Raw genomic sequence first — 25,838 nt, forward strand, 5'->3', positions numbered from 1 at the left:
ACTGGAGCTGGCATAGCCTAAAGGTGATGATATCAAGCATTAAATTAATTGTGTGTATGTGTGTGTGCATGTGTGTGTGCATGTATGTGGTCTGATTTTGCTACATTTTAGTGAGAAGTTAGGATCTGAGCAGAATAATCTAATCTATGATAATGTACCTTTGATCTCTTTGTCCAAGTGGGCTGCCTAATGCACTCAGCAATTTCCTCCTCCTTCTATATGAGGTTATTTCTGGTGTGATGAAGTAGTTAACGTAGTTGAGGGGTTTGGAGAACTACACACAATCAAGTTTTCTGCAAGGAATTCATCTCAATGCCAAAGAGATTAAAATCATGACTCTGATCATTCACAATAACCACTTATAATTTTAGATTTCTGAGAAAAATGAGCAGGAAGATACCCTTATTTTTCAATCTCCAAACCGTCTGTCCACAGCAGACTTTGTGACCCACATCTTTGAGTTCAGAAAACTATATCCCCTTGGCTTTCACACTTAAACTGTGAAACCATCAATCGGGATAAATTTGAATTCTAACTTTGGCCAGCCGCACGACTTCAGGCAAATTTTTAAATCTCTCTGGGTTTGAGTTAACTCACAAGTAATGGGAATGATTAATAATACTTACCTCATGCAGGTTGGCCAAGGATTAGCAGGAAGGCTGCCTGGCATAGTGGCTAAATTGCAAGTGCTCAAAATAATTCTCTCCTTCTTCCGTTCTTCCCCACTCATATAAACAAGAAAATTCAAAGAGGCAGATGAAATGATATCAAAGTTTTAGTAAAACTTTGAATTTGTCTTCCACTTTTTCTCTTAGAAAATATGAGATATGTATAATTCAATCTTTATGTTTTTTTTTTTTAGGATCAAGAGAGAAAGTGTACTGTGCCGGGTGCACTTATCAGTTAAAAGAGCTGAATAATTCTAAATGCTAAGCTCACTGATGTTCATAGCTGCTGCTAATATTTAAAAAAAAATGTTTTGTAAATTAATTGAACATTTTTACCCTAAATTTTTTGAGTGTCTTTAAGGCTTTATCTTCACAGACACAAAAATTTTTTTTACAGTTAGTGTAATTTGAAATACACTATAGCAAATTATTTTCATTCAAGAGATCTTCTGCTGGGGGCGCCTGGGTGGCTCAGTGGGTTAAGCCGCTGCCTTCGGCTCAGGTCATGATCTCAGGGTCCTGGGATCGAGTCCCGCATCGGGCTCTCTGCTCAGCAGGGGCCTGCTTCCCTTCCCCTCTCTCTGCCTGCCTCTCTGCCTACTGTGATCTCTCTCTGTCAAATAAATAAATAAAATCTTTAAAAAAAAAAAAAAAGAGATCTTCTGCTGATTTTTCCAAGCAGAGTTAAAATGTATCTCCACAAAGAGGGCTTCCTTTTCCCTCATTTTCTGTACGCTCCTCAGTATGCTCATGATATTTACCAAAAGCCTGGCAGAGCGTCTCGCACACTGCCCAGTGTAAGAGTTTGGTCTGTGTGGATTCAAATAACACTTTCCTGTGGTTCCATGTTGACAGTGTAGTTGCTAAACAACTGTAGATTAAACATTAGTGTCTGTAACTCAATTTTGATTGTGAAGTTCTCAAGGATTTCATGACAGACTTTGCAAATGGCTGTTTTCATGGTATTTATTGGTCAACTTAAACTAAATTGAAAGACTGCAAGTAGTATCTATTGAGCCATGATATTTCAAGGGAAAGAGTTCATAAATAATAACCTGTAGTTATATGATTTTACCGAGACTTCAGAGTCTACTAAACGTTCTTGGTACTGCTCCCTGTTTGGCTCCTTTGTCCTGAGTTTCTTTGATTCTTACTCTGTCCTTTTCATCTTTATTCAGTTATCTGTTTCCTGTGTCCTTCTCATTTCTCCTGTTTGTCTTTTCTTTTCTCCTTTCCCACCTCAGTTTTTTTTTTTTCTCTTATGAAATCACACACACACACACACACGCCCAGTTTTATGTATTTGATCTTTCCTTACCGGGATGAAGATGTAGGCTCAGTAGTTTGTCTTTGCACACGTGCATGTTTAATTAAATGTTCTTTTAAAGCAGTTTGGACTTCTGCTGGGATATCAGGGGAAGTGTGGCTGATTTTTATAGCAGGTTCAATAACTTTTAGAGCTGGCTTTTCGTTATCTTTAACTTCTTTTTTCTCTTCAGTCTCAAAAACTTCAGTAGGAGCACTTGAAATGCTCTGTGGAAGGGTACTGATGTTGGAAGTCACCGGTTTGCTCTTCCAGCAAGGCCAGCACAGCTTCCAGAAGACAAAAAGTGAAACAACCAACAAGGCCAGGCCACAGAAGCTGACAACCACCGCTAACAAGCTGACTGAAATATCTGGAAAAAATTACAATGTAAAGAAATGTTAATTCATTGAGAGTGTAGATAAAAGAGCAGCAATGGAGAGATAATTTACCTACGATTATTATTAATAGCTTTCTGACTGAGAATTTCAAAATTTACTTTTAATTTATCTGTGTAGGGAGGAAAGATTAATAACTGTGCCTGAAAATTCTCAAAGGAGATATATGAAAACTTCAAACTGTACACAGAAAAAGCATATTACTTCCAGGAACACTACAAGGGGTTCAAGAGTTTGCAAACTGAAGGTGGCAGCTTATAATCTGTCTTGAAGTTACAAAGCTTAAGAAATTTGGAGAGGGCCACCTGGGTGTCTCAGTGGGATAAGTCTCTGCCTTCGGCTCCGGTTAATGTCTCAGGGTCCTGGGATAAAGCCCCGCAATAGGCTCTCTACTGAGCAGGGAGCCTGCTTCCCCCTCTCTCTCTGCCTGCCTCTCTGCCTATTTGTGCTCTCTCTATCAAATAAATAAATAAAATCTTTAAAAAAACAAACAAACAAAAGAAACTTGGAGAATGCACACAGCAGGAAAGGCTTCTGTTTGCTTCATCTTTTTATCTAAAGATGCAAACTTCTCACTCTTGAAGCAGAGAATAATGTTAAGTATTTGCATAAACCACTTTCTATAGTCTAAATGAGGATAACATGTTACTAACAGAGAATGGGTATAGTAATAGCGTATTTTTAAATTCCCCTGGTCTGTTCTGATAACCTTGTATGTTCCTTCTTTTTAGAGTTCCAAATTAATGATGTGTTACCTAAGTATCTCTAAAATAAACTTACTTTAAAATATTTACAAACTTAATACATGATAATTATGCAAAATAATTTAAAGAAATATAGCAAAAAAAAAAAAAGTTAGTAAGATTGAGTCAATAAATGAATGGGAGAGAAGGAACAAATCTCCTGTGCAGAATTTCAAACAATTTATGTAGATATTCTGCTCTCAAGGAGGTGGAGCCCAGCTCTCAACTCCTTAAGTGTGGACTGCACATAGTGACTTCCTTCTGAAAAGGAGAGCATGGAAAAAGTAAGGGTAAAAAAAAAGGGTAACTCTAGAAACCTCACTGGGGTGATCGAGATGAACATCGACAATGATGAATCATGTTGCTAGTATGCACCCCTGATAAGTGATGAAAATGGCACTCTAACTCTGTTGTCTTCTTCCCCAAATCCATAACCCGAAGTCTAAACATTAGAAATATGTAAGACAAATTCTGGTAGAAGGGCATTCTATAAAGTATTTGATGAGTACTCTTCAAAACTGCCAAGGTTCCCAGATAAAAAGATAGCCTGAGAAATGATCACAGCCAAAAAAAGGCATGACAACTAAATAAAAGATGGTATCCTAGACAGACTCCTTGAATAGAAAAAGGACTATTAGGTAAAAACTAAGGAAATGGGACTCAAGTATGGACTTTAATTAACAATGTATCAATACTGGTTCATTAATTATAACAAATGTCCCATATTAATGTTAAATGTTAATAATAGGAGAAACTGGGTGTCGGGTACATGGGACCTTTGTACTATTTCCCCCAATTTTTATGTAAATCTAAAACTGCTCTAAATTGTAAAGTCTTTTTTTAAAAAAAGTTAATGATTTTCCACTACCCACTTCCATTTTCAACCTCCTAAGATAACCAAAGTTAGCAACTTGGTATAATAGCACTCTTCAGAATCAAGCAGAGTTCCTGTAAAGGGAGATTTTTCTAGATGTAAATAACCTTGTAATTTTCTTTTACAACTTTGCTTAGCCTCATTTTTGTAAAATATGAATCCAATATCTTTTATTTGTTCAAAATAAAAAGTTAGGAATATGTTAGAGGCTGAACTCTTATCTGTTCCTTTATCTCTTCCACTTTCTTACGTTGAAGTCCTCATATCCTAGGGCCTCAGAATGTGACTGCATTTGGAAACAGAACCTTTAGATTAGTAATTGAGGCAAAATGTGGTCCTGTGAATAGGCCCTATTCCAGGGACTGGTGTCCTTATAAGAAGAGGAGATGAGGACAAAGATACTCAGGGAGAAAGACGATGTGAAGACACGGAGAAGGTGGCTGCGTACAGGCCAAAGGGGACAGCTCTCAGATAAAAAATCAACCCTCCTGACACCTTGATCTCGGACTTTTGGCTTCCACAACCGTGAAGAAATAAGTTTCTGTTAAGCCACCAGTCTAGGTATCTTGTTATGAAAGACCTAGCAAACTAATAAAGAACAAATCTAATTTCCTTTAACTACTACTGCAAATTCAGGATTTCCCACTCCTCTCTAGAAGCAACCTTTGATCCCAGTTTGGTGTGTATCTGTCCAGCCCAAGCACTAAGGTATTTCTTAAAAAAAAAAAAAAAAAACAACTCACAAAAACATATAATTGTTTAATATACTTTTTAAAAAACACAAATAGCTTGCTACATATTTCTCTAACTTTTTTTTAAGTTCAATGATCCTTGAGGTTTAACCTCATCTCACATGTATTCCATAATACTTCCTCATGACAGCTATTTAGATTATGTCCAGTGTTTTGCTGTTACAACAGTTACTTACAATGAGCATCCTTGTACCTTACTTCTTGTGTGTATTTGTGAATATTTTTCTAAGGTCAGTATCTAAAAATAGAATTGCAAAGTCATAGGTTATGCACGTTTTGATGTTACTAGATACTTCCAAAAGAACCCCAGAGTAACTATAACAAAAACATTTTATGAGTTTACCAGTTCCTACAGTCTCAAAAAAATGCTGATGTACTTTAATTCTCACTAATACGATCGGGAAACGATACCTTGCTTTAATTTACATTTTCCTGAGTAGTAAGATAAAATGGTTGTGCTTAAACTCTTAATTTGTAGCTAATGGAAACCTACTCAGAAATTGAAATAATTCTAAGTTTTTAATGCTACTTCATTATAAGAATAAAAATTAATTTGACAAGTATTATACATAGATATTAATATTATCTCATTTTTCCAGTTGCTTATTAAAGCAACCATTGAATATCTTTCCCATTTATATTCCATTGATGAGGAATGTGTGATCACACTTTACATTTTGTAGTTTACCTTATTTTTACTTTTTAATTGTTCATTAGTCCCAGGGCTTGAGGAAAAAAAGAAAAAATATATAAAGTGTGCTTCCTGATGATTAACTATGGCTTTAAATGGAGGAGTAAACACTATAATTATGGATTCATAATCTTTATGTATATTTGGCTCCATTTATATTATATTTTTACGGATATTTTAACTGTTCAATCTGCTCATTTCTACCCAGTTGGAGCCAAAAGCCAAGAAATAAGGAAACTGCGGGACAATGTGGGGTAGGGTAAGGATGCAAGTAGTTTTCAGTTCACAACTGAAAATGCCTCCCTTCTTACTTATGGGTATTAGAGAACTTACGATCTACCCACAACAATTTGATGGCACTCATTTATGCCACTGTTCCTAAGTGATGGGCTTTGGCATTCACAAGGTTGTTCTCATCCTAGGAAAAAGTGCTGTGAAAATCTCTGACCTTAATTCCATTTTCCCTACTGATGACAATTTTCTTTCTAGAATCAGTATCTGGGGGTGCCTGAGTGGCTCAGAGGGTTGAGCCTCTGCCTTTGGCTCAGGTCATGGTCTCAGGGTCCTGGGATGAAGCCCCACATTGGGCTCTCTGCTCAGCAGGGAGCCTGCTTCCCTCTCTCTCTCTGCCTGCCTCTCTCTCAGCCGCTTGTGATCTCTCTCTGTGTCAAATAAATAAATAAAATCTTTAAAAAATAAAAAAATAAAATCAGTATCTCGTTCTACCTTTTAGGGGGCCATAAACTATTTCATCCACACTAGTTACTTGTGCAAGTGAAAAGCTGTGCTACCACACATGCCAGGACAGCAGGAAGAAACCCATCCCGTCCTGGCATCTGAGACATATGGTTGCCTTACCTGTCTTGGCCTAATATCCTTCCAGGTCACTTTTTAACCATCTGGGACAAATCCAAACTTTGTAAGGCATTCCATAGCATCTCTGGGATTTGGCCACTTGGTATTGATCAGCTTTATTCTTTTGCCACCTTCCCACCTAATCCCCTTCCCCTGACCACATATTGTCTTATGATTTTGTTCAGGCTGTTTCATGTAGCTCCATGTAACTGCATTTTCTTCTCCTCTTTGGCTGCCTGGCAAATTTGTACTCAATAATCAGATCCAATAGTTCCTCTTTCTTGACCCTCTCTGTCTCTTCCATTCCTAAGAGCTTTGAAAGGACACCCACCACTATAACACTGCTATTATAATAACTTGATTGTCTTTTAATTCTTTACTCCATCTCTGGGACATGGTGTTTTTCAAAAATTGTTATTTTCTTTTGGACATTAGAAAGGCAACATGGTACACATCATGTGGGATAACATCAGTAACCAAACACATCAATATATCTATAATGAAATGTATAAGTGGGATCACTGAAGATTATAAGTAGTGTAATGCCAATTCAGGTTAGGTGTTGATGCCAAAGTGCTACAATTTACAGAATACTTTTTTGTTTTTTTTGGTTTTCAGCATTTTGAGGTATCATAATTGTGGACAAGACATTATGAACCTGTACTTATTGTGTTTTTCCAGATGTTCCCGTCCTACATAGACTCTCATTCCTTGATCTTCAGAGCAGAAACCGAACGTACTCACTGTTTTAGTGTCTGGTATTTATTACATGGTCAAAAGTGTTTATGGAGTTACTGCATACATATTTTGGGAGTTATCTGACAAGGAACTCAAATATCTGTGGATTTCAATGTGGCTGGATGAAAAAAATTGAGTGATTTGGAGGGAATATGCAGAAATCCTTGTACTAGGAAGGAATCCTTGTACAATATAGCCTATAATATAGTTTATAATATAGTTTATAGATCTGGGTTCAAATGTCAACTCCACCACTGTGACTTTGGGGAGGTTGGTTAGTTAGGTTTTAAGAGGCTCAGAAAAAAAAGGCGTGTTTATAATTATTTCATAGGGTGTTGTCAGGTTTAAGGAAATGTATATAAAATAGTTAGCCTTGTCATTTGCATAGTAAGTACAGTGATGGGTTGCTATCAACTATTTACTTTTCTTTAAACAAGAGTACTGAGGGAAAAAGAGGCATAGTTATAGATGGGGTGTGGATAAATGGATTGAATGGTGATTCACAAATTAGTAAGAACAGGAGAGACTCATCTAATGATATCTGGTACTGAAAGGAGTGAATTTGTTTAAAATGAACACCATCATTTCTAAGTAAACGCTAATGTTTCAGGAAGCTAACAAATAACATCCCATTTTTCTACCCATATGTGCTCAGAACAACTGAGAGGCAGACACAGTGTTCAAACAGGTAGCAAATAAATACTAGCAGCTATCAGCTTAGGTGTAGCAGAAAGTGGACTCACTAATATACTACCTTGAATTTAATTACACTTGTCCATATAGTCACAAGTGTGGCTGGACTACCACAGGTATTCCCCATGAGGACTGGACCTTGTAAAATTTACTACATGGAGGAGTAGAGAATATTTGTTTCCTGAGGATATGAAGCTTACACCTCGAAGAAGGGAGAAATAGGGAGAAATGGCATTTCTCAGAGATGGGGGTTGGCCAAGATTCCAGGATTATTCCTATCTTATAGTTCCTTCCATCCAAAAACAGAGCAAAGGGGAAAAGGTATTTATTCTCAACAGTAAAAGTGAGAAAAGTTGGGATAATTCCAATTTTATCCTGAAAAAATAAAACTAAAGTTATAAAAGTAAGCTTATTGTATTTTATATATTTTTACATTGCCTGCTATTATAGTTGTAAGTAATTAAATTATAAGTATTAAAGACCCAAATCAACTGTTTAATCCTTAGGTCTTTATGATTTTTTTTTTCAACAAAATGTGTTCAGCAAAATAAAAAAAAAATCTGAATTTAAAAATATTAGGAGGATCTGGAAGAATTTATAAAGTCATCAAAATATTTTAAATGATATTTTTATGATTACAAGTCAATAATTAACCACGGCATGAAAAACGTTATGAGTCTAGACTTAGTTCAAAGAAAATCAGTAACTTCAGTCTTGACCTTAAATCAGGATACTGAAAAGGTCAGATACACATTTCAGAAGTAACACTCTGGCTAGGGAGAGGATCAGAGTGGAAGTGAGACTAGAAGAGGCAAAACTAGCTAACAGATTATGATAGTCATCCACAGAGGGATTACAGTGGTTCTGAATGAGGTTTGTTGGAATGGGGAAAAGAGCAGATTCAGGAAATCACTGGAAGTTTAAAACTCTAGTTAAGGAGTGTGAAGACTGAAGGACAAGAATGTGAGTTAGTGGGAGACAAATGGGATGACAAAGTCAGAAAGACCATGACTTTGAGCTTTGGTCATATTGAGTTTGAAGTACTTGTGGTCAGGCAAGTAGAAATTTTGAGGAAGCTATTGGTCATGGATGACTGCAACTAAAGATAAAATTAAGGGACTTTTTAAAATAGTGGAATCTGGATCCATGTAAGAAGACAGAAATTCTGTAGAAAACTGAGTACATCAATATTTAAAGAAAAAGAACTTAAAGGAACAAAGAGTCTATGTGCATAGGAGATTAAAAAATAATAGAGAAGTATGGGGGGGAAATCAGGTCAATGTGTTTTCACAGAGTTTGAAGAAAAATATTTTAAGAAGTAATCAACCATATAAAAAAGTTAAAGTAAGTTCAATTAGAATAAGTAACTACTAACATTAACAAGTAGGTCTTTGGTGAATTCAATGCAGTTGGTGAAGCAGAGGCTGTATAACCAGTTTAATATGGTTAAATAAATGATAGGAATGATGAAGTGGATTCTGTAAGAGTAGATAATTCCTTCAGGAAACTGGATGAAGGAAAGGAGGTGAGAGAAAGCAGTAACTAGAATAGCACATGGCGTTGATGAAGGTGTTTTATCAGGATGTGTAGTACTCAAGCATGTTTTAAAAATGAGGGGAAGGAATCGGACAAGAGTACACAGAAAGTTAAGCAAAAGGCATAATTAATGGTGAAGTCCCAAAACAGGAGACAACGGATGGATGGGGTCTGAGGTGACGGTGAAAGGACTGCCTCGTTTTTCCCTTTGCAAGAAAAAGTAGGTGGTTCTGGAATCACCTAAGTTTATAGGTCTTTGGGCAGAAAGTCAAGTGAATTCCTAACAAGTAGTATCTTCTCTCCAAAGTAGAAGTTAGGGTCAACTGCCGGTTATTTAGTGATATTTGGGGGAATTGTTTGGAATATTTGAACACACTGAGAAAGTTTTAAAATAAGAATTGTAGAGAACAGGAGAAACTCGAATAGGGAAACATAGGATTTCTATTCAGAATTGAGGGTTCTTTTGAAATGAGAGGCTAATAGAATGATGCTAGCCTGCCAGGTTTTAAAAATCCCCTGAATATTCAATTGTTCTGGTGTAGGGATAAAGAAGATAAATTTATCCATGAATGAGGTTCCTCTTCGCCGTAGTACAGGAAGATCCAAAATATACTTCAAAGGAAAAAAAATGACTGAGATGATGAAATGATGCAACATTAAGTATGGTGCCATATTTATTGGCAGAGGGTTCAGAGAATAGAAAGGTGCATGGGCTGGAGTTTCCAAATGAGAAAAGGTGAAAGCATAGAAACTTTTGGTTGGGGACTGGGGAGGTAAGATAGAGAAAAGATCACTGGGGTCAACACTGGGAGGCCGGAGTGATGAACGTAAACGAGTTGCCTTCGGGGCAGAGCCTCTGAAGTTATTCCTTGCAATTGCAAACTTGATGAGTAGGATCTATCTCAAATTTACAATGCCTCTGGATAGTTAAAAAGAATCCATTATATGACGTTCATCGTATTATATCTTGGTAAGCCTAAGAGTTAATGAATTATACAGATATTAGACTAGGTACCAAGATAATCAGGTTTAAAATTGCTCAAACTCTGGTTTGATTACATATATATGCATAACCATTGCTTTACCACTATCTATTTACTTACCTTTCTGACTGGATATCTCTGACTCACTTTAGCTATAGAGATCTTACTCTCTTATTGTGTCTTAATATCTCAAAATAAAGTGACCCACTTCTAAAAAACTAAAACAACTCTCATCAGAAAACAGAATAAGCCAAAAAATGTGATTCTTCAGAAACTTAGTAAAGCAGAACTTTGCTATATAGTCTTTATAACCAGACCATAGCATTTGAATTCTCTGAGGCCGGTAAAATATGTTAGATCTAATTGCCTACTAACTATGCAGACAGAAAAGATCACACAGAAAAGCACAGACCAGTCAGCATGCTCTCAATTTCCATCACCACTGCCTTAATTGATATTCTTATGTTTCTGTATCATTTAAAAAAATTTTAAAATTCTAGTTCTTTGGTTTTCAAAATGTACAGATATATGATTTCTTATAATTAATCAAAAAATTATAATTTAGGGGTCCCTGAGTGGCTCAGTGGGTTAAGTTTCTGCCTTCAGCTCAGGTCATGATCTCAGGGTCCTAAGATTGAGTCCTGCTTCGGGCTTTCTGCTCATCAGGGAGCCTGCTTCCCCCTACTTGTGATCTGTCTGTCAAATAAATAAAATCTTTTAAAAAAAGTTATAAATTTAGTTCATTGGCGTTCTAAGCCTTTTCTTTCTTTGGTTGCTTCCCATTACTGCTAGAACACAGGCCACATTTATGGCATCATTCCATAGAGAGGGGAAATAAAACTCAAATTTGCAACTCTTATTCAAAAAAAGTTGAGGAGGGGTGCCTGGGTGGCTCAGTGGGTTAAAGTCTCTGCCCTCGGCTTGGGTCACGATCCCAGAGTCCTGGTATCGAGCCCCGTGTCAGGCTCTCGGCTCATCAGGGAGCCTGCTTCCTCCTCTTTCTATGCCTGCTTCTCTGCCTACTTGTGATCTCTGTCAAATAAATAAATAAAATCTTAAAAAAAAAGTTGAGGAAATGCGGGTCTAGGATAAAAATTTGGAACTATCTTTAAAGTTAACCTATTTATTCTCTTCATAATGGTATTACAGTTGACCCTTAAATAAAGAGGAAATTGGGGCACTACCCCAAGGTGAAAATCTCCATATAACTTTTGATTCCCTAAAAGTTTAACATTATTTATATTTCATTTTAAATTTTTTAAACAGATTTTATTTATTTATGTGCAAGAGACAGAACACAAGTGGGGAGAGGGGCAGATGGAGAGACATTAGCAGACTCCCTGCTGAGTGTGGAGCCCTACATGCGGCTCAATCCTAGGATCCTGAGATCATGATCTGAGCTGAGATCAAAATTCAGACGCCTAACTGACTGAGCCACCCAAGTGTCTCAAAAACTTAACTATTAATAGCCTACTGCTGACCAGAAGCCTTGCCAATAACATAACCACTTGGTTAACACATATTTGTATATGTATTAAATACTATCTTTTTACAATAAAGTAATCTAGAGAAAATACACTGTTATTGAGTAAATCATAAAAAGAAAATACATTTAGAGTACTTAATTGTACTATTAAAAAATCCACATAAAGTGGATCTGCACAGTTGAATCCTATGTTGTTCAAGGATTAGCTCTAGTGTTATAACAGGGCACAATTCTGATTTCTGTAACAAGGGGCCGAATTAACAATGACTTACACAAGGGAGAAGTTTATTTCTCAGTGTAATTAACTGTGTGATTAATTGTCCCAGCATAAGCAGGCCATGGCATACACATCAGCTTCAAGGTGTCTAGAATCCTTGTTTCTTCAGTTTGTTTTGCTATTCAAAGGTTTCTGCCTTCTCCTTTAAGTTCAAGAAGGCAAGTTAACCATGTCCACGTTCCAGGCAGTTGAGTGGCAGAATAACAAAGGAAAGGGAAGGTGAGAGTATGTACTTTTATTTTAAGGCCACAGCCTGGAAGTAGTACATATCATTGCTGCTAACCTGCTGATGGTCAGACTGATTGGCTGACTGATTGATTTTTAAAGATTTTATTTATCTATTTGTAGAGAAAGAGAGAGAGCAAGCAGAGGAAGTGGCAGGCAGAGGGAGAAGCAGGCTCCCGGCTGAGCAAGGAGCCTGATGCAGGGCTCCATCCCAGGACCCCAGGATCATGACCGGAGTTGAAAGCAGACATTTAACTGACTGAGGCACCCAGGTAACTGAGTTGGATTTAGTCACGTGGTTGCACCAAACCAAAAAGAAAGCTCAGAAAAGTTGTCATCTTTAAATTTAAAAAATTTTAATTTATTTTAATGCTGTCACATACCTAACTAAAAATAAAGGATTCTGGCATGGAGCACTGGGTGTGGTGAAAAAATAATGAATAATGTTTTTCTGAAAATAAATAAATTGAAAAAAAAAAGGAAAAAAAAAGATTCTGATACTGTGAAATGGAAGAGGAAAATGAATACTAGGAAACAACTAGCAGTCTCTCTCTCTCTCTCTTTTTTTTTTTTAGAGATTTTTTATTTATTTACTTGACAGAGACAAAGAGATCACAAGTAGTCAGAGAGGCAGGCAGAGAGAGAGGAGGAAGCAGGCTCCCCGCTGAGCAGAGATCCCGATGCGGGGCTCGATCCCAAGACCCTGCGATCATGACCTGAGCCGAAGGCAGAGGCTTTAACCCACTGAGCCACCCAGGCGCCCCTAGCAGTCTCTTTTTCATCTATCAATCCAATACATAATCAACATATCATCCTTGCAACAGTGTTTTTTTTAATTTCCACTTAACTGTATTGACTTTTGCATTTTTCTTGAACTTCAGTAAACATAGACAACTTTATGTTAATACTATACTTAATTGATTGTAAAATGCACATTTTAAAAGATTTTCATTTTCTGAAATTAGAATATATCTTAGTATCAATGGCTTGTTCAATCACTAATAGCCAGGAAGTAAGTGTGTCATAATTTATTCTGAGTGTGTGCTAAAACAAAAGCATCAATGTTGGAAGTCACAGAAAGTGAAGTCTTAGTGGCTTGAAAGAAAACAGTAGAGAAAACATGAAACCTAGCCCTAACCTTACAAGCTAAACTTTTATTGGGGATGGAGGGAGAAGGCAGTGAGTCAAGTGAGTTTGCCAACATTGCTAACATTGCACATAACTGTACGGGTAGCTTACAGCACAACGCCAAAGGCCTTTGTATCTTTTATGAATTCTTTTAAGGCATTCTTGATGGCATAGATCCCAATAATGAGTGCAAACAAAGGTATCACCAATTCTGAATCAAAAACCCATTCAGAAGAACCACGTTCAATTTTATTTTATTTTTTTTTAAAGATTTTATTTATTTATTTGACACAGAGAGAGAGAGATCGCAAGTAGGCAGAGAGGCAGGCAGAGAGAGAGAGAGAGAAATAGGCTCCTTGCCGAGCAGAGAGCCTGATATGGGGCTCAAACCCAGGACCCTGGGATCATGACCTGAGCTGAAGGCAGAGCCTTTAACCCACTGAGCCACCCAGGCGCCCCGAACCACACTCAGTTTTAATTTAAAATTATTTTAACCCATTTATATGTTTTCCTTTTTATGTTTGTGCAACAGTGATATAACTTTAAAAATTTATGAGGAAGTGGAAATGCAACATGGGGGGTTAAGGGGGTAGGAGAAGAATAAATGAAACAAGATGGGATTGGGAAGGAGACAAACCTTAAGTGACCCTTAATCTCACAAAACAAACTGAGGGTTGCTGCGGGGAGAGGGGGGTTGGGTGAAGGGGGGTGGGGTTATGGACATTGGGGAGGGTATGTGCTATAGTGAGTGCTGTGAAGTGTGTAAACCTGGTGATTCACAGACCTGTACCCCTGGGGATAAAAATAATATTATATGTTTATAATAAATAAATAAATAAATAAATAAATAAATATGATATAAAAAATTTATGTCAGTTTTAAAATAAGTCTTTACATAAGTATGAAGCAAAAATTCTGTGTGATAAGAAGGCATTAAGCCACAATTTAACAACATTCTTTTTCCTTTTTGGTATCATTTAAATACTGGTGTCTCTTTTCAATAGCATCTTAGATTCAATCAAATATGGTATCAAATATGGTACTAAATATAGTATAAAAGTATCCAAATGTATAAAAATTCTTTACTTATGTTCATAATTGAGTAATTTATAAACTATGACTATCTTCTACATTTACAATAACTTGAACTATACATACTCTTTAATTAATGGTCTGAATACATTTTAACGTCTGGCAAAGTGGCTTTCACAAAAGTGTTCAATAAATATTTGTTGAATAAAAGCATAATGCTAACACTATCTCTTGGATAGAGTAGCAACTCATACTGTAACATATTAGAAATGATAATATGCTTCTTGATAGTTTTGTCAATTATTCCTATAAATATGACTACTGAAATAGAACTAAAGGAATAATAAAGACTATAAACAGTAGTCCTCATTGTTTGACTAAAATAATTCTGCAGGATGAACAAATTGACATTTACAAGGTTTCTTCAATTGACTGTAATGTTGTTTCTATTCAATAACAGAATGTTAAAGATCCTAACATACCTCACAATCCACCTGAATTAAAAAAAAAGTTAATACCAGTCCCCCACCTCCATCATTCTACCTTTCTAGCTCTGAGGCATCACAGCACAATTTCATGATTATATAGTCATGTGATGTGTGTGTGTGTATACACACACACGGAGTTTTATTTTCTCATAGTCTTACCTAAGCCTCGTTAATGTCAGCTCTTACAGTTTCAGTAGTCAATTAGAATATTTAACATTATAAGGAAAAAGAAAATGAGCTTATTATATAATAACAAGAAACCATCTCTTGGGGTGCCTGGATGGCTCAGTTGGTTAGGCATCTGCCTTCAGCTCAGTCATGATCCCAGGATCAAGCCCCACATTGAGCTCCCTGCTCAGCCGGGAACCTGCTTCTGCCCCTGCCTGCTGTGGCCCCTGCTTGTGTTCTCTCTCTCTCTCTGACAATTAAATAAATAAAATCTTAAAAAAAAAAAGAAAAAAAAGAAGCCATCTCTTCAGTTAGGGATTCTGTTTCTAAACTTGGCCAGTGTTGGATATTCTACCAACAGAAATAATTGGTATTGTACAAATTAGAAACAAGCAAAATAATTTACTGAACTTTACTAATAACACTTCCTATTAGGGGGTCTAGTTTTCTTTGACATCATTGCACTGTTAATAGTGATATATATAGATGGTTGATAACTTACATTAAATACCCAAAATATGGCAGGAAAATAAAGCAAAATTTTTAATGTATTATTTTTTTCTAATTACAAAGTAATAAAAAGAATTTAACTGACAATTTCATATCTGTTTTCATTACAGGCTTATTTATGGACATACAAAAGGGGCTGTATTTGTAATTACATGAGCTGAAAGTTGTGCATTTTGGACACACTAAAATCTTTTACATGATTTTACTGTTCAAATAAATTAGTTATATTTAGCTAAGAATTCATGAATAAACACTCTTGTACACTTAATTGCAAATGCATTCATGTACTCAGGCAAGGAAAATGAAGAATGTTGTGTCTTATACTTGTATGACAATACATCTAACAAAAAGAAATCTGGAGATTTGGGTCATAATTACACACTGAGAAATCTTTTTTTTTTTTTTAAAGATTTTATTTATTTATTTGACAGAGAACACAAGTAGGCAGAGAGGCAGGCAGAGAGAGAGAGAGAGACAAGCAGGCTCTGCACTGAGCAGAGAGCCTGATGTGGGACTCGATCCCAGGACCCTGGGATCATGACCTGGGCCGAAGGCAGAGGACACACTGAGAAATCTTATTAATACTGGCACCTGGGTGGCTCAGTTAAGCATCTGACTCTTGATTTCGACTCTATTTAGGCTCATCCCATGATCTCAGGGTTTTGGGATGGAGCCCAGCATCAGGCTCTGTGCTCAGCAGGGAGTCTGCCCCTCTCTTTCTCCTTTTCCCTCTGCCCCTTGCCCTGTTCATGCATGCTGGGGCTCTAAAATAAATAAATAAATCTTTAAAAAAAATTACCTTCCAATGTGGCACTAATTATAGCCAATGGCATTATAATAGAAAAGAGCCATCCTTACAAGCATTTGTTCCAGTGCTGTATAGCACCAAGAATGTGTCTCCCAGGAAATCCTCCTATTCCTACTTTTTGGTGAAACTAGGATAGGATCTAAGGAGTCCTGGGTTCTTATCCTAGTTGCATCATTAAATAGCTGTGATTTGAGGGGACGTTGCTAACTTTTCCTGCCTTGTATTTGCCACTGCAAAATGATGATTTCTAATTCTAAGTGGTATGACTAATAGGCATTTGAATAATGATATTATTTTTTCCCATGCTATTTTCTACTTCAGCAAACAGGCTTTCTTTACTGTTATAAATTGATATTTAAAATGGATATTCCCATTTTTCTAGAACTTCAATAAAGTCAATAGTTTTATTATGCAACACTTAACAAAAATTTAGCCACTGGATCTTAGCCTTTCCTGAACACACTCTAGGGAAACTCAGTGGACATCCATATGGGGTTCAGTTGCCTTTTCATTAGTAACTTGCCCATGTTCTAGGTTTTAAATGCCTCAAATGCTTTAATTTCTGCCACTTTCATAAACTACATATTTTGCATGCCTATCTACCTGGATCCTGTATTGGACACTGGAGACATGAAGACACAAGTATATATAATATAGTTTCAGAGGAATTTGGAAATGATTAAATAGCACCCATCATTTTACAAATAAAGAAACTGGTTTCTTGAGGATAAATTTATTAACTCATTTATTCTTTCTTTCATTTCTTCAACAAATATTTGTTGAGACCCTAGTAGGAGCCACAGATTTTTCTAGGTACTAAGGATAAGACCATAAAGAAACCACTGCTCTCAAAGGCTTATATTCTACTGACTTAATGTACATATCAGAAAGCACACAATTACATTTGCAAAATATAGATAATTTTAATTGTCATTAGAGATTCCAATAAACATTTGTGATAATGTTTACCTTCTACCAGCATTTTGTAAAAATGAAATCTTATAAGTGAATGCAGGTGCCTTCCGTTTGTCTTTTGCACAAAACAAAGTAACAATGATGATTAACTTTTAAAGAAAAGAGACTTGAATGAAATGGGCAGCTAAAGACCTTGTATATAAAATAATTCTTGTAAGAACCATATTTCAGAGATTTACAGCTCATATAAAGAGAAAATATAGATCTTAATTTGTTTCAAGAAAAAAAAAAAAGATTACAACAAAAAAAAGGTCCAGTCAGTATTGCCAAAATATTGGTATCTCAGAATTAACAAAAATAGATGTTTGCTGAGACTGGCTTGGCCTTTGAAGGTAGTTGTTCATTTCCCTTTGGAGCAAATGAGACCAAGCACAATATGTATTGATGATCATGTAAAAAAGAATAGAAATAGAAGGTGCCCGTTTTTCACTGGAATGACTGTGGAAGGAGGAAAAAAATCCTCTCACACATCCTTCTTCATATTGGCCTATCTGAATTCATTATGGTTCAATTACTCTTTCCCAGACCTATTATTCTTAAGGAAAAATTTCCTCTATATTTCTAAATTGTAACTCTTTATACAACCATTAGAATGTACAAAACTCAGTGGTGTAGTGATATAAGAATTATGAATTGAGTAGTCATCTGCTTTGTGTCTGTAGAGAAAACCTATGAAACATCCTTATTCATTTTAAGTCTTTATCATAAACTTAAAATGCTTTAATCTCAGAGGACAATCATGATATACTTTTAAAATTTTATTTAGCCATCTCTTTTATTAGTCAAGTAACTTTAAGGAAATTCTTTGATAGACCTCCTTATCCCTACATCTAAGAAATTGAGGAACACATGTATGAATTTATAAAAATTTGTTTAAACTTTTTTTTAGAATTTTTAGTCCCAAATTAAAAGTAAAAAATGCAAAATTAAAACAATGATGAATTAAATGTTTATTTAAAATAGGTCTATACAATTAGGATGTGACTGTGTGCTTCACTGGGTTTGATTATTTATGATTTATGTGGTCTGTTTATAGTTTCTTAATACCTCATAAATCTTTGGATATGGGGTAGCAGTTAAAGACTGACCAGCAATGAACCCAAATGCAGTTCAAAAACTATTATGTATCTTAGTTCTAGTATATCTGAAAAATAACATTTTGGTGGCTATATTGTTTTGTATTTTCCCTAAGCATTCTAGTATTAAATCATGTTGTACATGGAGATGAACTTAGTGGGTGACATGTCCATGGGGAGAGGGGAGTATCAGTGGTAAAAAGAGGGCAAAAATTTGATTTTCTAAAAACTGCACATGATGAACTTTCTAGTGAAAGGTAATGTTGATATCAATAATGTCTCTAACAAACTATTCCAAGAAAGTAAACTAACTAGTGTTGGCAGATTCATTCTACATTTTCATAAATTTTATGAAAACATGGCATTGGTCTACTTGATTGGTAAATCCTTAATGCCAGTAACATTGCAGCTGCTTCTGCTACTGCTGTTATACTAAAAAAGGATGTTTTTATTGGCATCTGAAAAACCAGTAGGAGAAGATCTTATTTATATACCTGATTTATTAGTTCTTCAATGTAGAACGGCTTTAATTGGGATTACTGGAATTTCTCTCCTACTCCTATGTGAAGGAATCTAAAACTACACTCAATCTGGAAGCTTGCAATTGTCACTGCAACCTTTGAATAACTGACACCACATGGGCAGTGCTGATTAACATGCAAAGTAAATAACCACTGTACCATTCAATGTCGATGTCCTCCTACCAATAATGTGTTTCCCATTAAACAAACAGAGAGTAGAATGATCACCTAGAAGAAGTGTTTTTATTTAGGGACTTATAATAAAGGGCACATGTTCATAAATTATAAGAAAATGAACAATGCGAAGCTGAGTGGCTAATTAATACAAAGATTCAGTAAATAATAGCTGAATCCATTTCACCATTATCGATTGGTGTTGGGAGTCGATTTGTGGGTTATTCTATTTCTGATTGTTGCATAGATCTACAAACAGAATATGTAAAGTAATCTTAGACATCTTTATATCTAATATACAACCTAATAGAATGTCTTCTTTAGTGGTAGCCACTCAAAATATATTCATATACTAAATCAAATACCCCATTTGGATAGTATATATATTTCACTGAACAGGAGAAAAATATCCATGTAATTGTTTTAGGCTAGTTTCCCCCCACTTTTTTCTATCCAAGCATCCAAAAAGTCCAAAATGAATGAGGACTACAACTACTTCTTGTATTGCTTAGAACAAGCCCAAACCCTTTCTGCAATTTGTATACTGTGTTATACCTTAAGTTTATATTGTTGTGTACTTAGAAAGATTTATAAGCTAGTAATTGGTTTCCAACCTTCACAAATTGTCCTCATTACCAGACACTCTGAGACCCAGGAAACTACTACTTGGTGTGTGATCACAAACAGTTGGATCACAGCATCAACTGTTAAATGACCAAATTATAGGTCTTTAAGTTTAAATACTCCAATTTCTTCCACTACCCCCTCCTCTGAGTCTTATCTTTAGCATGTATATTGCTAAAGACAGTTCGGAAGACTTTATCCAATAGCACCACAGAGGACTTCTAAGGTCATACTATTTTGAGGGTTTATCTCATGCTTAGCAACCAAACGCAGGACGCGCATATACACAGTATTCACCAGTCCCTTCCACTAATAGTTTTTTTCATACATTCCTAGGAACTGACACCCACTGAACAAGAGATAAAGACTTGTGTTTGTATATTTGCAAAATGTCTAAGTTTCCAGCATGTGGACAGCACTAATTATATGTATCATTCTGCTCCGGGTCCAAGTAGCAGAGTCTCTGCAGACAGAAAGAAGCTTCCCTTGGTTTCTGGGGCCATGACCAGGAAATTTGAAAATCCCAAAGATACTCCGTTTATGAAACGGTATGTAAATAAACCACATCTATCCCCCCCCCCCCAACACACCCCATTTCCTTTCCCTTTTCTTCAGCGATGGTGATGGGCAGGAGAGAGTCGCTAACAGCGCCCTCCTGACCGCCTTCCCAGGCTTTCTGTAGTCGCGCTCCACTCGCGTCCAGTGGTCCAGCTCTTACTTGTTGCCCTGGCTACCCTCAACCCACGAAGCCCCGCCGGGAGAGACAGTGACAGGAGAGCAAAGAGAGGGAAACAAGACCCACATTAGTAATGGCAATCTTCCAGCCGGATGCCCAGAATCCCGAAACCAGTGTGTGTGTGTCTCCCAAAGCAACAAGTGACCCTCGCAAGGGACTCTTGAAACCACGCGGCCCACAACTCTGGAACCTCTCGTTCGTGTGAACAGCACAACAGGCTGCACAAACCAAACATTGCGCAGGTGGTTAAAACCCTACCCAAGCCTGACCAAACAGTAGTTCTGATACGGTTCCCCCCACTCCCTGAGAAAAACCTGTCTCCTGAGGCTACTTTCCACCTGCAGATTTCTGACGGTCGATGTCCTTCTCCAACCCACCCCATTTTTTTTTTTCAAGTTTCCTGAACGGAGAGGGAGAATGTCCGTGTGTTTGGGTGTGTGTGAGGGCATGTGTGCGGAAAGGATTTATAAATTATTTTGTCCTTCCGCTTTATCTGTGCCCAGAGCCTTAATTGCCGCCTGAAAAAAAAAAAAAAAATGGGATCAATAAGCCCTGCTGTTTTGCCAACGTTCAAGAAGCCCTAAAAAATCATACTTAATAAAGGGACTTGGGATACTGTCAAAAGCTCGACAGGTTGCAGCCCCTAGTTACCCTCCTGGGAACCTTTCCGCTCCCGGAATCCAAGGCAGCCCGATTTGTAAGGCGGTTCTTCACTTCCAAGCTGGGATTCTGGGGTCCGGCCCCTTACCCAAGCTCGCGACCCGCGACCCGCGAGATGAGAGAGCGCAGCGCTAGTCCCGCGGGCAGCGCTGGGTAAGCGGGCTGGGTACAGCCGCCCGCGCTCGCCTCGCCACCCCGGAAGGGAGCCCGCAGGCGTGGGAGAGCGGCGGAGTGGAGATGCGGGAGCCGGGGAGCAAGTAGGGACGGCGCGGCGGGCAACGAGCGGACTAGGGAAGTGGAAGAAGCCGGGCAGGTGGAGACCAGGACGCCAAACCCGAACAGCCCACGCTCGAAGTCTCCAGGAGCTGCGCGGAAGAAGGAGCAAGGTAGGAAGGCGCGGCGTCCCACAGACGCCTGGCGCCGCGCGGGGTCCCCGCTGGGCGCGCGGAAGCGAGAGGAGCCCTCCCCGGTTACCTGTGCTGCTTCCGCCCTGGCTGCCCCTGTCCCGGGGGAAGATGCCCGAGCATTTCTCCCACTCCACCTGGCCCGCGAAGCACAGCTCGGTGACGATGTGCAGCGCCTTCTGGCACAGGCTGCTCACTCCGTCCTCCTTGTGGAAACTCATTGTTTGGCCTCTTACTCCCCACTCAGCCGTCCCTTGCCCCTTCCCGTTACCTCTAGGCTGGCCCCTCGGGCGCCCTAAGCCATAGCCCGCCCGCGGGGAAATGAGCGGGAGAGTGCGCTGCTCAGAGGCGGCAACTCTTAGGAGCCGCAAGTTAGCCCCATGGCAGGAGTGGAGGGCGCCGGGGAAGGCGGAGAGGCTGGGGCTGGAACCCGCGCGAGGCTTGCGGCGGCGAGGTTTGCGCCAGTTCTCCCGCCGTGCCAGCCAGTCGAGGCGAGCTGGAGAGAGAGACCCGGCATGGAGTGCGGGAGGGGCGAGGCGGGGGGAGACGTAAAAAAGCCTAAGCCCCGGGCTCGCTAGAACGCCCCCCTCCTCTTCCAAGCCTGTTTGTGCTTCTGGCCGGTGCCTGGCGGCGGCGCGTCCAATCGCAGCCCGGCGCGGGCCTGGACGACCCGTGGCGGTACCCGCAGCGCCCCCTCCCCGCCAAGCTGAGGATGGAGCTGGCCCCGGAGGACGGGCGGCCCCGCGTCGGTGCTGGGGTCCCTGGTTAGGCTTCGGGTACTGGATGCAGCGGGGCGAGGATTAGAGAAATATCCGTTTTCTCCGTACTTTTCCCAGCCTCGGTCCGCCCCCACCCGAACCTCAGTCCTCTACCTGTCCAACTTTGCTACACATGGGTGCTGCTCTCTCTCTGGTTTCTCAGGTTTTACTTTTCTGAAAAGTCATTTCAAGTAAATATAAACTGAATAAGTTAAATTACAAAAATGAACAGATGAATAATCAAGCCAGACGTGTATACAGAAAGAAAGATGTGCCTGGAAAGCACGTTTAAAGTGATTTCTAATGATGATGGTCTTAGAGACAAAATTTAATCCGAGAGTTCTTTTTATTGCTATCACTGAAATTCACAGTAAGATAAATTCCTATTTAGCCAATTCAGTTTTTCTTTATGCAGAAATTCTTTAGTCAGATTTTAATTTGTTGCCTTTGATTTTTTTCTGTCTTTAAACTCTGTTAGGTATTGCGCAAAACGAAATGTTGCTTGTATTAATATTCACTGTCGACTGATCCGTAATGGGCAATTGAGAATGCACAACTTGTCATCTTTATCACTTTTGCATGTAAAGACTGAATATAATAAGGCATGAGTGTTAAAGGGGAGGGGAATGAAGTTCAAATCTGTCTGTCTGTCTCTCTCTCTCTCTCTCTCTCACACACACACACACACACACACACACACACACACCCTGTGTTTAACCTTGAAATTGCTTTCAGGTCCTTCTTTCAATCTGTAAAAGGAAGGGCGGGAACTCTCCTGTTCTTATAATTCTCTGATGCAAATGGGTGAAAAGCACTTACGGAGCTACAACTACAAAATAATGTTAGTGTGTGCCACAGTAAATGGATTTATATTGTTCTTAAATTTTTTTGAGACACAGTTTGATACCCTCTTATAACCTAAAGATTTATTTAAACTTTATTAGGTTGGGAATCTTTATTTTTGAAGTGGAATATCAGGACTTTGTTAGTGTATTTACACTAGTAGAGTAAGTAATCTTATTTTAAACTACTAGGCAGTTTATGATAAATTATTTCTTGTGTAAGGACACTATGGTAAATTTATTATAAATACTAGGCATAGCATCCAAGTAGCTAAGCATTCATTAGTTGAATCATTTTGACCTGATTCATAGGACAATTGGTATAGCCAGGACTATTTTTATCATGAATCAAGACAAACTAAACTCTGTAGGCTTTGTTTTTTGTTTTTATGCATATTGATTTGAATGGTTTTTAGATAAGATTGACTATTTTGAAATAATTTCACTGTCAAAAAATATTAAATATCTACTGTATCCTTGAAACAAAGTAACACACTCTAATAGGACCCTCTCTAATTGTCCTTGCCTTCGAGTCCTCCACAGTCTAGATAGATCCATGTAAGACAACCTGAAATGCAATGCTGTCCTTTCATATTTACTGTATAAGCAAACAGTTGTGTGGGAGTCCAAATGAGTAATTTATCTCTATACTACTTGCAGACTCTAACTGCTTAAGTGGAATAATGCAGGTCTCTCTCATGACCCTCTTATGTTTGATTTTGGTGTTCAATATTATTAGGTAAATGAATTCTGAATAAAACTTTCCTGGTATTTGTTTATGCTGTTCCTGGCCTGTTGCTACTCTCACCTGTGTTTCCACAACAAGCAGAGTTAATTTCACTTGTATATTCATTTTTCTGAATTTGTCTGAAATATTTTTGCTTTCATTTAAAATTAATATACCAAGGGTTTTTTCCCCCCTTCTTCGCTAGACCATCTCATACAGCTCATTAACAGGTGACTCAAACCAGTTTTTTTCTTGTCACTTATTAACAGCTCTGGTAAGAGGTGTGGGAAGTGTAAAAACTGCATTCAAGGTCACTATTTTCAATGCCGAAGGATAATATGACAAGAATTTCAATTTACAATCTTTAAGAAATGTTTATGAACTATTTCAACTAACAAGAGCCTACCCATCAAATAACCCAACCAATAAAGATTTGCATTTATTTCCCCACCCACACTTGAAGGAGTTGCTGAAATAGTAAAGGAGGGGAGAGCAGGTTAGACTGATTTTACTAAGCACCAATTGCTATACTAAGTGATAAATGAGGCATTGATAGTCAAAATATTCAGGTAGATTGCTGACACAGCTTTCTTCTGAATGATCTCTGTATTAAGTAGAGGAGGAATTGGTATGGAATTGAAGAGCCCAGGTGTACTCATTGCCATCCCTATAAGCTAAGCCAGCCTCTTGAGAGGTAATTTTAAATGGTTAACACTGTGATTTCCCTGATTTTTCAATCCTCTCTCAATTCTTTTTTTTTTGAAAGAGCCCCTTTCCATGGCTCTTTCAAAATCTGGAGGGGAGGGAGTCACTTCTTAGGTAGAGATCTCTCTAAGGTAAGGGGAATTTGGGAATCATTCTTGAAACTGTAATTTCAAGTATTACTTGACCCCCATATCAAGCAATGAGAAGATGGGTAAATGAGGAAATTTCAGAATGGCTAAGCTCAGTCTGAATGAAGATCAGAGACAAGGATTAAATTGTAATTTACTTAAACCTTCCCACCTTGCTTTTCTGTATTCTGCTGCTCAGATTCATATAAGCCCAGTTCTAATTGCCGGTACATACTTGGGCCTGATCCTGTATTCCTTAATTTGGAGAGTGGCATCATCACTCACTCCCAGCTGGTAAGATGACCAGACTTCTGGTTTGCATGGATGGGTATTGCTATTGAGAAGTCCATTTCTTTTTTCTTTTTTTTTTTTTTAAGATTTTATTTATTTATTTGACAGAGAGAGAGATCTCAAGTAGGCAGAGAGGCAGGCAGAGAGAGAGGAGGAAGCAGTCTCCCCACTGAGTGAAGAGCCCGATGTGGGGCTCGATCCTAGGACCCCAGGATCATGACCTGAGCTGAAGGCAGAGGCTTTAACCCACTGAGCCACCCAGGTGCCCCAAGAAGTCCATTTCTAATCTGACTCCAGATCCGTTGGTCAGCCTGATTCATCACTCTGAAGGTTTGGTGTCTTCTCTCTTTCCAGCGTGTTCATTTTATTCATTCATCCCGATGGATACTCAGTGAGCACTTCAAATGGACTCAGTTTTGAATCCTTTGATTTTGAGAAATGCTAATGATTTGTTCCTTCAATAATTCTCTGCCTTCTGTTTTTCTGGGTAGTTCCTCTCTGGAACTCCTTTATGTTGAATTTTTGACTGCCAGGATGGAATCGCTAATTTTCCTTTCTCTTCTACTTTCCATCTCTATTACCCCGTCCTTGTGCTCTAAGTTTTGGGAGATTTCCTTGGCTTTCTTTTCTGAGCCTTCTATCAAATCACTACAGTTTCAGCTATTAGAGTTCAAAGAAATACATACTTTTTTTGTTTACTAATTGTTTGGGTTACTTATTTTTTGGAGACAGTCTGTGCTTATTTATCTGACCATATTAATTATGTATTTTTAACTACTCCTTACCCCACTTCTACATTGTATCTTTTTACTCTGAATAAGTTTGTTTTGTTTTGTTGTTGTTCTTCTTCTTGTAAAAGTT

General features: G+C 38.1%; 1 protein-coding gene across 2 annotated transcripts in view; it reads right to left on the minus strand.

Annotated features, from left to right (window-relative positions):
* The window catches only part of SYT10 (synaptotagmin 10), a 67,279-nt gene extending 45,305 nt beyond the window's left edge, over positions 1-21,974 (minus strand). Inside the window, exons 1-2 of one of the 2 annotated variants that reach the window (XM_044227978.1) lie at positions 21,597-21,974; positions 1,987-2,344 (exon numbers count right to left, since the gene is read on the minus strand). In XM_044227978.1, the coding sequence (XP_044083913.1) occupies positions 1,987-2,344; positions 21,597-21,747 (509 nt within the window). In that variant the 5' untranslated portion in view covers positions 21,748-21,974. The remainder of the gene's footprint in view (positions 1-1,986; positions 2,345-21,596) is intronic. The other variant, XM_044227977.1, reaches the window with a different exon arrangement.
* Between the last annotated feature and the right edge of the window lie 3,864 nt (positions 21,975-25,838).

Source organism: Neovison vison, chromosome 12, assembly GCF_020171115.1.
Source record: "Neovison vison isolate M4711 chromosome 12, ASM_NN_V1, whole genome shotgun sequence".
In the NCBI taxonomy this organism is placed as follows: domain Eukaryota; kingdom Metazoa; phylum Chordata; class Mammalia; order Carnivora; family Mustelidae; genus Neogale; species Neogale vison.